The sequence below is a fragment of the Formica exsecta genome, unplaced genomic scaffold, assembly GCF_003651465.1.
Source record: "Formica exsecta isolate Colony F162 unplaced genomic scaffold, ASM365146v1 scaffold138, whole genome shotgun sequence".
NCBI lineage: Eukaryota > Metazoa > Arthropoda > Insecta > Hymenoptera > Formicidae > Formica > Formica exsecta.
The window spans coordinates 1,892,434-1,906,411 of record NW_021848711.1 but is presented as its reverse complement, the minus strand read 5'-3'; the positions used below and the strand labels follow the sequence as shown (position 1 = coordinate 1,906,411).

Below are 13,978 nucleotides of genomic sequence, written 5' to 3'. Positions count from 1 at the left end.
CGTCGTACTTGACGGGTTTGCCGGCTCGCACAACAATTGGTTTCAGGTTCGTTCTGTCAATCCTTGGTTTCACTGAAGCGGGCAAAATTGTACAACACAACATTATTTCATGGTATATATATTAGAGTGAAAAAATGTAATACTTTTTTATAATAATATCTTTTTTTTTTGCGAGAACTTACGAGCCTTGTGCTTGCAGATCTGCATCTTCGACGCGTCTGACGGCGGCGAGGGTCCGGCTTTGTTCACAGCGATGACTCGGAACTGATATTCACCCCTTTCTTTCAGATCGGGTACTTTGCCCTCAAGCTGATCTCCAGGCACCTCGATAGCCTTCTCCCAATCAGGCTTATACCGATCTTTCTTCTCGATAATGTATTTCTCGATCGGTGCACCTCCATCGAACTCGGGCGGAGTCCATTTCAAGCTTATGGACTCGTTATCATAATCGGTAATCTCGGGGGTTCCAGGTTTCAAAGGTTCGTCTTAAAAAGAATTGTATTCAATTAAATTTCATTCTGAATTTATCGTGAATTAATATACAAATTTAACACGCTAAATATAACGGAGATAAATTATATCTCAAAAAATATATTGTAACTTTTTAATATTTGATATTTAACGCAATTAAATTTTTAAATTAAAATCTTGTAAAGATAATTGCACACAAAACCTATTTTAATTTAAAAAGAAACTTTAAACTAATTAAAGAACTTATTAATAAATAATGCATAATATAATTTTCCGAATATTTCTTCAGATATTTTGATAAATTAAGGTCTTTATATACATCTCAATGAAAAATATCGATATACCATATGGATTCTTTGCGACGACGCCGCGTTCGCTTTCCAGAGGCTCCGAATCGCCCTCGTCGTTGACAGCTGTCACCCGGAATTTGTACTCGCTTCCGGGATTCAGGCCAGTCACCTCAAATTCCGTGATCGGCGAATTTCCAGGTATTTTGCCCACTCTGACCCATTTTCCGGTTTTTGTGTCCATCTTCTCGATCTCGTATTCTTTGATCGGCACACCACCGTCATCCTCCGGCTTCTCCCATTTCACCTTAGCCGTAGTGTTGGTGACGTCGCTTACTTCCAGAGGTCCTTTAGGAGCGCTCGGTTTTCCTGCAACAAGAGATTTAGTGCTTGAATTAAGACTTTTTTCTAATACTACTCACTCTATAGTAATTTTATTTTATTTTATTTTTTTCAGAAATCGTGTAATTAATATAAAAACTAGATAAAAATATATTAAACTTTAATCGAGTTATATTTTAAATCGTTAATAAATTATTGCATATATATTTTAATTTTTAGATTGTATCGCGAGGAAAAATCAAGTTTGAAAATTAGAGATTTACCGAGTACTGTGAGTTCGACGGTTTCCTCATCCTTGCCGTTAGCGTTCTCGGCGATTAGGGTATATTTTCCGGTATCCTTGCGCATCGCATTGACGATTGTGAAATTTGTATGATAGTCGACATTGTCGATCTTGATGCGTTCGGTAGTGGTCAGCGGGATATTATCCCTCCAGATCCACTTAATCTCTGGCGGTGGTTCACCAGACACATCCACAGACCATTTATGCGTGCGACCAGCTTTGATGATGATGGACTTGAAGGTGGTCCGGTCGATTCTTGGTCTCACTGAAAAAATTAATTTTTAATTTTAAGAGTTGAATATCCTTCTTATAAATTAATTAGGCAATTTTTTTATTTGAGAAATATAAAATATTTCCAAAATATATCATATCATATTTAATTTTCTCTTAAAAAATAAACATCTAACAAGAGTAAGATTATGTAGGTGGCAAGTTTGTAATAATTTTGATAAATTACTTCATTGTAAAAAGCAATTTTTTAATAATTATAAAAACTGTAAAAAGGAGGAAACGAGAGAAAAGATCTAGATTAAACTATACAAATTTCAACTTACAATTCCTATGTTTGCAAAGATGATTGTCCGTGGGATCGCTGGGCTCGCCAGGACCGGCCTTGTTGTGAGCGCGAACGCGGAATTGATACACCATCTTTTCCTTGAGGCCTTCAACTTTAGCCTCGGGAGTCGAATCGGTAGTTTTCATCACTTCGATCCAGTCGGCGGCAAATTTGTCCTTCATCTCGACGATGTAGTGAGTGATCGGTCTGCCACCATCGCTCTTTGGTTTCTCCCATTTCAGCGACACGCTGACATTGTCGTAGTCGAAAATTTCCGGCTTGCCAGGCTTGCCAGGCTCATCTGTCGAAAAAAATGTATAAAATATAAAATACGCTGTTCTAATATATAACAAAATTTAATTAAATTAATAATATTTTAATTATCTAATTTAAAACTATTAATCATCAGCAAAATCAGATACGTCCTTACCGTAAGGATTCTTCGCGAGAATAGCTTCCTCAACCTCCAAGGGTTCGGACTCGCCTTCCTTGTTGACCGCTTTGACGCGGAACTTGTACTTCTTCTTGGGCGTCAGGCCAGAGAACGTAAAGGTCTTCTCGTTGCGGCCGACTTCTCCAGCTGGAATCCATCGTCCGGTGTCTAAGTCCATCTTTTCCAACACATAGCCCGTGATATCGGTACCGCCGTTGTCCTCGGGTGAATCCCATTTGACCTTGACGTGATCGGCGCGGACTTCTTCTACTTTGAGCGGTCCTAATGGAGCCGATGGTTTGTCTGCAGGGGAATAAGATGCAATGATTATATTCGAGATATTCTAATAAATTTTATTCTTTTATAAACAAGATGAAAACAAATGGAAAACTGGTTTTATATAATTTTAAATAAATTTCATACTGTTTTACTAATATTTAATCTTAGATTTTGTATTATTAAATTATTTATTCTATAAATTAATTAAAATTATTTTTTAAGAATATTTTCTTTTTTTTTACTAACATTTTTATTAAAGAAACATCAATTGAGACTTCTATCCGGAACGTCTCGTACATTAACAGACACGATAAACTTACCTAAAACGACGACGTCGGCGATGCTCTCGCATGTACCGGAACTGTTCGTCAGCACCAATTTGTATTTTCCGGAATCAGGTCGGGTAGTCCTTCTGACTGTCAACACAGTATTTCTCTCGTACTTGTCGATCGTGATCCTCTCGGCCGCGTCTTGGACAATCTCCTTCTGACCGAGCAACCAATGTACCTCCGGATCCGGCTCGCCAGCGTACTTGATGTCGTACTTGATGACCTGACCTTTTTTGACAACCAGGTTTGTAAGACCTTCGCCGATGATGTATGGTTTGACGAATCGGCATTTGGCGATGATCGGTTTCGTGGCGTCGGACGGTTCACCGGGACCGGCCTTGTTCACCGCCCGTATTCTGAACTCGTATTGCGTGCCTTCCTTTAGACCGTCAATAGTCGCTTGAGTGACGTCACCCTCGATCTCCTTGCCCTTCACCCATTCCTTGCCGAATTTCTCTTTGTACTCGATTACGTAACCAGTGATCGGTGCACCGCCATCATTCTCTGGTTTCGTCCATGTCAAGTCAGCATGATCTTTATCCCAGTCGGTTACATCGACGTTTGTCGGTTTGCCTGGCTCATCTGTAAAGTGTCGACAAAGCCCTTTGTTTTTTATACTATTTCAAAATTGGCATATTTATGAATAGTAAAATCAGAATGTAAAAATTTTTCAGATTAAATTATTAGAATTAATGTTCATATTTAAATAAAACTATTTTTTAATTAAATTTTATATACATATATATATATATTTAATCAAATTTTATATACATAGAGATGATAATAAATTTTGATTAATATAGGTTCGACAAACTTACCCCATGGATCCTTGGCTAAGACAGGCTTGGCGAACATTGCCGGTTCGCTGGAACCGAGCTTGTTTACGGCTCGTATGCGGAACTTGTACTCCTTCTTCGCAACAAGATCTGCAACTTTGTAGACACATTTCTCGCCCAACATGACTTCGCCCACGTTATCCCATTGAGATTTCAAGCTGAGATCGAGACGCTCGATGATGTATTTCGTAATAGGAGTGCCGCCGTCATCCTTGGACGGCTTAAACGACACGACGCAGGAGTTCTGGAAAATCTCGTTGACCTCAACGTCGTACGGTGAAGATGGAACGTCTGAAGAGAATAATTTAAAAATAAAGAAAAAATACAAAGAAGAGATGCAAGATTTTTTAAAAATAATTTTTAAAAAATGTTATAAACCTTGCATAACAATGTTGACGTCCTTTACTTCTTCGCCTTGATTGTTACCGATCTTTATCTGATAGATTCCGGATGACTCGCGCTGAGGTTTCTTGATCTTATACGTAATTTTATCCTCGCCGACAACAATCTCGACTTCCTTGAGAGGTAGCGGTTTACCATCTTTCATCAGTTTTGCTTCCACTTGACTTTGCTTGGTGCCATCGACTGTATAGATTACAAATATAAGTGTCACAACTTGCAATCCAGAACATATATTTACACATTGTTATATTTTTTTAAAGTTCTTTTATATTTTACTGTCTTTTTATTTCAATTTATACAAATTATAAATAAAATATAATTAAATATCAAAATATAATATAAGTATGTAAAAATAAAATGTAAATAAAATACGAGTGAGCCATTACCTTTGAAAGGCACAACAAAGATCAACGGTGCACTGCAAGGTCCTTCGACCTTATCGGGAAAATCGACGATAGGCTTGCTCTCGCCCTTCTTCACGGTGAGCTTGCAGCTGCTGGTCAGCTGACCGCTCTCGCACATAATCTCACCGTCGTCCGTCATCTCCGCTTTGTTGAAGACCAACTGATGTTTACCACCGCCGAGATTCTTGATCTCTATTCTCTCGTTGGGCTCGATTTTTTGGCCGTTGAAGTAGAATACGGCCGGCGCGGTCTGATCCTGAAGCTCGACGTCCAGCACCAGCTTCTCTCTCTCTATCGCAACCGTGTCCTTCAACTTCTTGTTGAAGCGATTGGCGTCTGTGATTTTTGCACAAGAATACATGATTTTAATACTTTTTTTCCGAGATTGAATAATTGAGAATAAATTAAAGTAACTTTGTTACTTACAATTAATCACAATTTCGGCTTCCGTTTTATCGGCGTTGCTCACACAAGAATACAGCCCGGCATCGGTGACTTTGCAGTCTTTAATAACAAGCTTTCGTTTCCTGCCATCTTCCTTGATTTGCACTCTGATAGCACAAGAAATTGTTTATATAAAGCATTCTCAGAAGAGAGATAGATAAGTGGAAAATATATTATTAATTTAAAGTACCTTTTGTCAGGTGTGATCGCTTGGTCACCCTTAAACCATTGAACTTCACCCGCAGCATCATCGAGTTCGCAAAGCAAGGTCAGTGTCTCCTTTTCTACCAGCTGCTGATGCTTCAACACTTTGACGAACTTGTAAGGATATTCTGAAAAGGAGAAATCATCATTAAATTTTGTAAGTTTGACAAAATGTTTTAGGCAAAATCATATCATAGAAAAAAATATTATATATATTATATAATATTATAATATTAAAATTATATCTCTTACCGACTACAGTAAGAACAGTATCTGTCTTATCCGTCTGTTTGCTTATCTTGCAACTGTATTCGCCACTATCCTCGAGGGTTGCGCTTTTGATCGTTAGCCGACATACGCCGGACATGTCTTTCGAGATACTGAACTGGTCTCCATCCTAAAGAACAACATTTAACATCGAGAAGTGTCGAAAATAATGTTTCACTCGAATTTTTACTGCGATAATTACCTCGAGTTTCGTCTTGCCTTTATACCAGGAAACTTGTGCCAGATTGGAACTGACTGTACACTCCATGTAAGTCTCGTGCTTGGTGAAGCCACTGCTTTTCTTCGGCAGCGGTTTTGTGAACGTATATGTTGGATCAGGTTCTGAAATTTTGAGATATTATAAACATATTTTTTTCTATAACAAATATTTGATTGAAAACAAGAGTTTAGTACAAATATATACCGTCCACATTGAGGAATCCTGTGCTGGATACCCCGGCAATTTCGATCGTGTATTTTCCAGTATCTTCGACTTTAGGTCCACTAATGATTAGCTGATAGCAATCTTCCTCGTTTTTAAATTTATATTTGGCCGATGCGAATAATTCCTGTACAAAAAACAAATAATCAATATCACTATTTATTCTACTTTTTTATAATTATAGAGAATATATCATATATAAAATTTTTTAATTAAATAAATTTCGCAGCAATATAAAAATAAATAATATTAAATAATTGAAGAAATTATTTCTTTCAACACACTCACATCCTTTCGGAAGAACCATTTCGGTTTGCAGTTCGGTTTCGAAAAGTTCGCTTCGAAGACGACCTTCTTGTCCTTGCCCTCTTTGGCATATTGATCCACCAGTGGCTTCAGGAAGCTCTCTTGTTTCTGCAAATGAGAGAATCATCAATCAACCATGAATCATGTTCGTGAATTTAGCCGAGGAATTCCACAGTAGTAATATCGTTCAACATCGACAGCTTTGCCAGGCGATACAATAAAGATAGAAGAAAAAATCGATGAAAAAAATCGAAAAAACGCCGCCGCTGCCTCTCCGTACGAGCAGAAGAACGGAGGGTAACAGACGACAAAAAAAAGACAAAGTCTCCATGAATACTTCGAGAGAGACTCTAGGAAAAAAATATTCTAGAGAAAAACATGGAAAAATTTGCAAGAAGCTCGATCGATCGTTCGTCGGCTGGACCGGACATTTTCAAGCCTGTAACTCGTCATGCTTATTACTGTTAAGATTGTTAAACAGTTTTGAAAAAGAGAAGAGTCAGAGTAGGCTTTCTCGAGAAGATTGTTCGTCACTGCTCGAGCAAGATGCGCGAGAAGATAATTGCTGAAGAAGCCGCCGCTTACGATACATTCAAAACACGACATTGATGATAAAAGACATTATATATTTGATATTAGGAATTCCAATTGTGGCTATCGTCTCGTTTTTTCAATCAGTTCAATATATTGAAAGAAGATATATTTTTAATAGTTTTATTTTATAAAATTAATATATGCACAATATCAATTTTAGAATCTAAAATAGAAATAAAAGTATTAATAATATGAAGATATATATTGTGTGGGTTTATGAGTTTAAAATTAATTTATAACATTTGAACACCACACTTTTATATAATAATATAAGAAATATTCTAATAAAAAATATATATTTCAAGTTTAATTTAATTTATTAATAATTATTAATTTATTATAAAAAGTGTTCCTATTTTTTTAACTGTCTAAGTTAACAAATTGCTTCATTATAAAAATGGTCACAAATTAGAATCCCTTTAAATAAGTTTTAAAATTATACAGAATGTGTTTATCGGAAGAATAAGAGAAGAATTAGAAGAGATAAAGTTATATAAAGATTGAAGAGGGTGCAATAGTGGAAATAAAGTAACTTCAATTTTAAGAAATTAATTAAAGGATAATAAAGTTCATTAATCGAAGCCACAGAAGAGAAGTAGAATTTAAGGAGAAACGATTAATTTGTACAAAAGTATTGTCGAGTGAAAGAATGAGAGATTTCTCGAGCGAGTCAGAGAAAGAAGACAAACAGATCGTCGAGTTTCGGAGACTGTTTGAGATAAACAGCGACAGGCAAACATCGACAGTCAATATCACGTGATATTATCGATGAAATAATTCAATTCACGTAAGAATCGGTCCAACCTCCGTCTTGGTGAAGTGATGCAGGATCGGCCAGTCGGGAATTAATTCGGCCAGAGACGGCCTACGCGATCCACTATTCTAGAAACAACAAAAGGAAAATCCGCAATCACAGTAGCTTCTCCTGACGCGGTTGTCAATCTTATTTGCTGATCGTTTTCAGCGAAGAACCCCGATGGGCTTTTATTCAGAATTTGATTGTCATTGCTATTTTACAGTTTCGTAGTTCTAGTTATTTCGAACTTCCTGAATAAATCATTGCTATTATAAATTATGCATGATTAGTACTATGTATAGTTAAAATCACTAAATAATTATATATAACAGTTATAATATATGTATATATACAATTATATATAAAGAGTTACGATAATTATTAAGCTATAAATTATTACAGAATATTATTTAAAGTATATTATGTTAAAACAATTATTAAATATAATGTGTAGTTATTATTTTTAGTTAATGATGGCTGTTTACTTCTAATTGCATCAATAGTTTTGCAATTTTGCACATATATAAGTCACATAACTCAACAGAGCGAAATGCGATAACGAAGAATGTCTAAAATGTCTTAAATCTAAATAATTTATATAATTTATTTGAAAATGTGAGATAAGATTAAATATCTACATTGTTAATATTTTAGTTCACAAATACGAAAGCGTATGATCACATGCGTGATAATAAGAGTACTTATTTTTAATTAAGCCAAGCATGAGAAGCGTGGACGATTCAGCCGTGATTTATTAATTTTTATTTCTGTTACGTAAATTTATATATTTACATCTCTGTTTTATATAGTATCTTACAATTTATAGAAATTATTTGGAAAAGCGCAGGCCAAAAAAAGGGATTTCTCAATCGTGAATAGTCGCAAGAATTCTGAAATAATTCATCGAAAATTATAAATCTTAATTTAATCATTACGTTTTTCGCAAAATTCTGACTCGATCAATTATAATTTTAAAATTCTTGCGATTAACTGGCTTTTGTCATGTTTTTACTGATTTATTTGATTTGCATTCTCAGTCAAATCAATGTAACATCCCGTTTTAATAAAACAAAAAGATCAATCGCAGTTATATATCTTTCAAGCGCCCACATTGCGCAAGAATTGATCTCTTTGCCACGTAACAACGCGACGCAAGTTTTTCTGTCTTATATTTCGTTCAAAGCATCACGTTTAGAAAGTTCAAAGAACACGGGTATTCTGGCAAATTATAATCGTAAAGAAAAAATCGGAACATAAAATAAATCTTATTTTATTATATGTTCTTTTTTTGTAATTTTAAATTATTTTTTATGTAAAAAAAAGTAGATTTTTAAATCTGCGATATATATTTTGAGAAATGTTTAATTAACCTGAATACACCGTGCAAATAAAAGCCTTGCGGGGGCAGTTTTGTTTCGTGGTTTTTGGATTCTAATGCAAGGATGTGTTGCTTTAAAGATTTTTTTTTTCGCGAACCTTCTCCTTGGCGCATGTCGCTAGTTTTGGCCAGTCGACGATTAGCTCCTGCAAACTTGGCCTGCGCTGAATGTCGAAGATGTCCTGCATGCCCGGATATACACACACATTATGGTTAATGCCACTCTTATAGCCACTCTAATAGCAATCATCAAAGAACTCTGATAAAAAATATATATTTAATAAAAAAGAGATTTAAAAAAAAGAAAGAGAAAGACGAGCTAATTTTTTTCAATTGTATAATGTGCTTTTTATATATGAGGCATATGTTAAACATTTTGATTAGACATTTGAAACTGCGGAATTGAGTATATCAGAGTTCTTATCTTTTACTGCGATAGAGTTCTACGCGTTTAGAGATAATGCTTCCCTCAATATGAGATGTTACATGCAGTAAATTTGAAATGTTGTCAATTTCATCACACGTTTCATTGACAGTTCATGTTCTCTTTCTTTCACTATAGGCTTTCTTATTACGTTAATAGTGGTTGCTTGTTAATAAAAAAATGTGATGATACAGTGTAAAAATATGCAGCCAACCCTCAATATAAGCATGGTAAAATAATCTATAATATAATTTACATATTTATTTAAGAAAAATATCAAATATTAATCTTGCGTGCGAATTTTTATCAATATTGAGCAATGTAAGTTAAAATAGATTATTTGAAATTTGATTAATAATTTGCAACATCTGTATTAATCGCGCAAATTGAGAAAAGTTGTAGTTTGCAGCATTAACTCTAAATCATACATATACATAAAAGTGCACACGTTAAGGATAAAAAAGAAAGTTACATCGCTTGTGCGACAAAGGCAGAGGAAAACTGAAGAACTAATTGACACAATTAAGATTTATTCTCATGAGAATAAAATTTTTACTCTTCTAATAACAATCAAGATTCGGTAATTTTCTTAACGACTTCCTAATTATTCTTGTAATTATTTATTTAATTTATTTTAACGTTAAAAAATGCAGAAAGCAGACGGTGAATTCTAATGTCTTGTCAGTGTTCAAGTGTTCGTCATCGTTATATTTTGTCATCATCATTTAGGGTTCACTAAATAAGGTCGTTAGAAAAAAACCTTGAGCCAGCTCCAGTTACTTTCACTCTTTTTGTCTAGAGAAATTCGAAGGATCTCCACACCCTCCGCCATGATCACTATATCCTCGCCTTCTTGAAACCAGCTCGGTCCATGTAGCTCGCTTTGTAACGACTGAGAGAACAGAGGTAGAGAAAGAAGAGAAGAAGAGAGAGGAACGGATAAAAAGTACATTCCGAGATTTCAGAGATACACCACCGCGTAAATTATGTTTCAGCAGATCAACAACGCAGTGAAGTTGTTGTTAATTCTATGCTAAATAAAAAAAAATTACGCGTTTCTTTAATTAATCATCTGACAAAATGTTGTTCTGTAACTTTATTTCAAAGTGAAAGAAGATGAGAAAATTCTATTAAACAGAAGCGTGTCTTAAATCTTGTGATATAATCGACAAATTAAAAACAAATGAGAAAAAAATTAAAAAAAAAAAGAAAATTATAACGCAGATAATTCGATAGACGACGTTTTTATGTTATATATTCATGTTATTATTGCTATATCACCTGTTCCCAGGCTGTTAATGGCTGAAATTGCATTTGCACATCGACGTTATGTGCATTACATCGATGATTTACGATTGTAAGTATGATGCGTAACCAACTTCCTTTTAAAGAATATCACGCGAAACAATTCTGTTCAGATTAAACCTATTTCGAAGTCAGTAATATTCATATAAATTAATTTCATTAGCGTTCTACGCCAATTGAAAACTTATTAAATTTCTTGCAAAATATTGTTTATATCATAATTTTCACATACGCGCATATATATATGTACAACCAAACAAGAATACATACCCTTTCCACTTTCTTCAACGCCGGCATGGGCTTCTCAACTTCTTTCAAGTCCACCTTCTCTTGCTCGGCCTCCTCTCGTCCCCATTTTTGATACTTTCTCTTCTTCAACATAGTACGGAAGTCCATGCCACTGGCGTCTATTATAATAAAATTCGTTTGTTTAAGATAAAATTTAGGGCATTAATGCAACTTTTGTATTACTATATTGTATGAAATATTAAATTTGAAAAATTCATATATATAATATAGTACTAAAATATTTTTTATTATAGATAAATATTAAACAAAAACGCGCTGTGAATATTTTGTATTCGATTTTCAAGTTTCGTCGACGGTTAGATTAAATCGACTCACCAGAAACATAGAGCTGCATCTCAGCAGAATCCTCGCCGTGGATGTTACTCACGACGATCTTGTAGGTGCCCTCGTCGTTGGGCTTCGTCTTCCTCATGCAGAGGGTAATCGTGTTGGTCTCCGAATCCGTGAGGAACTTGAAGCGGCCACCTTCGATAATCTCGGTGATGCCCTTGTAAAACTTGAAAGTTGGCGCAGGTGTACCCTCCACCGCGACGGTGAGATACGCCGTCGAGTCTACAAAGAATGTCAATATAAAAACGTTCTTCTTTATTGTAGCCGCGAAAATTATATGGCAATTGAAAATATTATATTAGTTATAATAATTATATAATATTAAAATATTTTTATAATTCTATATTAATATATATAATATTGAGGGAAAAAATGAGTGTAATATTACTTACACACTCGTAAATACCGTACAAGATATTAGAATATGAAAAAAATTGTGTTTTTAAAGCTTTAAAGTCTGATAGGGCTAACGAAGAATAGAATGCATTACCTTCGACGGCGGAGTACGATTCCTGGACATCGACGATTTGGGGTGGTCCAGCTGGTCCGACATCTCGTAGAGGTGTGCTAGGCTGATTGATCTTATTCTCGAGGTCCGCCACGCTGGGTCTTCTGATGTCCGCTGTGCTCGGACGACGACGCTGCGCCATTCAAATGAGAATGTGAGCAAACTTTTGTACACTCTTTACCTCTTCGCGTTTGACATAGACATTCGACAAGCTTTCGAAAGAAAGCAAGAAAGTTTGAAGCACGACGCGACACGGCAACTTCCGTCGATCTTCTATTAATTAAGTTTGATTTAACTTCGAGTAATTTCATGGAATCAGAAATGCAAATTACAATTTATTATAATTAATAAATAATGTTACATCGAAAGTGATGATTAAATACATTGAATTATTTCTTAAAAGCGTATCTTTCAATTTTGATTTCTATTTTGTATCGATAAAAATTAATTTGCATGATTTTATTTCTCTTAAGATTTTTTTTTTTGTAAAAGAGAAGATAACAAAAAAAAAAAAAACGGAAGATACCTTCGTCGTTCAAAAAATCTGCAACTCATGCGAGCATTCGCATGAAAGCATTTATACATTTTAATCATTACTTACGTTTATTTGCATTAATTTATCGTTATTTACAATTAATAGTTAATTCACATTATTAGTTGGCGTTACAATCGTTAATTCACTGTGTATTAGTCACAAAAGTCGGGTAAGATTCAATAGGATTAGTGACAATGCCACAACAGTGTTCTTTTTTCAGGATATGCATTGATTAGCAGATGGAATTGATACGTGAACAATTTTACATGATGATTTTTCCGACTTCCGTAGTAACTTCTCCAACCACATGACTCTGTAGCCACTGCGATTTCAAGGGTTTTGCTCGCTTATTTTTAACGAAAGTGTGATTCTTACTTTATAAAAAATAACCAGATTACACTTTCTCTGTACTTTCAATTTTTGCAATACTCCGTCTTTTTATATATTATAATAAACTCTATTTTAAAGATTTTTTATATAATATCAACTTCTCTGAAAAGAGAATATTTTAAATATTAATGTGCTAAATCATTAAACAAAATCTCTTGAATACGCATAGTCGGTGCGAAAACGCAAAGGGAACATGTTAATAACTTGAATGAGAGAATGAAGAAAACAGAAGAGCGTAAACAAAGGTTTTTTTTTTAAATTAATGTGATCGATCCAAGAGACAAACATAAATGTAGTACCAGAGTTAATATTTGGAAAAATTTTTACGCCTCTCCTGCTTTCAATCTTAAAAATAAATAAGGGAATCATTTGGTCGATGGTGAAACGTGTGAGTTTCTACGATGTTATGAGCACGCGATATTTTTTGTGCGTCGATACATATTTAATTGTGCGTGAAAATGTGACAAACGCATTTGTCACGGTGTCGATGCGTGAATCGCGAAGCGGAAGTGCGGATCACAAATACGTGTGAGATGAGAATTTGAAGCTCCGGTACATAATAGTTAATAATTATTTACATAAAATCATCGTCGGTCTAAAGATTAAGGCGACATTAGGTTGCACTGGAAGGGATAACTTTGCGCCACGGTAAAGAGAAAGATACGAATAAGAGAGGAATTAAAGAATTAATTTTTTTTATTTAATAATAACGCTAAATAAAAAATATATTATTATTTTTATTTATTACGGTTATCCCTATTAATGCAATTTATCTTATGATAATGATCTACGGTGTTGTTAACAATATTCTTGATTTCTTCTTCCAAATAATAGCTGTCAATGTTAGGTATGAAGATATAGAATCACATAAAGGAAAACAAAAGATATAGAAATTTGGGGAAAAAAGAAAGAAAGAAAGAAACGTGAATTCGAAGTAATGAGTATGATATGGGCGATCATTTTTACTGCTTGGTGATGCTAACACGAATATATGAAAATGATTCCTTACTCTGTGAACCGATCTGATCCTCGTTACATCAACTAAATTGCCGTTTGTCTAACGGGAAACTAAATGATTAGGATTATTTACAAAAAGGCACATTATAGTAAAATATCTACACGAC

General features: G+C 34.6%; 1 protein-coding gene across 1 annotated transcript in view; it reads right to left on the bottom strand.

Annotated features, from left to right (window-relative positions):
- LOC115246074 (twitchin) overlaps positions 1-13,978 on the bottom strand; it is a 111,181-nt gene that overhangs the window by 50,222 nt on the left and 46,981 nt on the right. The window contains 18 exon segments of the mRNA XM_029824661.1: positions 183-485; positions 816-1,127; positions 1,364-1,648; positions 1,938-2,240; positions 2,370-2,675; positions 2,972-3,562; positions 3,799-4,107; positions 4,195-4,401; positions 4,605-4,958; positions 5,049-5,173; positions 5,257-5,398; positions 5,523-5,667; positions 5,740-5,879; positions 5,962-6,106; positions 6,268-6,393; positions 11,053-11,189; positions 11,407-11,643; positions 11,912-12,062. Of these exon segments, the coding sequence (XP_029680521.1) occupies positions 183-485; positions 816-1,127; positions 1,364-1,648; positions 1,938-2,240; positions 2,370-2,675; positions 2,972-3,562; positions 3,799-4,107; positions 4,195-4,401; positions 4,605-4,958; positions 5,049-5,173; positions 5,257-5,398; positions 5,523-5,667; positions 5,740-5,879; positions 5,962-6,106; positions 6,268-6,393; positions 11,053-11,189; positions 11,407-11,643; positions 11,912-12,062 (4,318 nt within the window).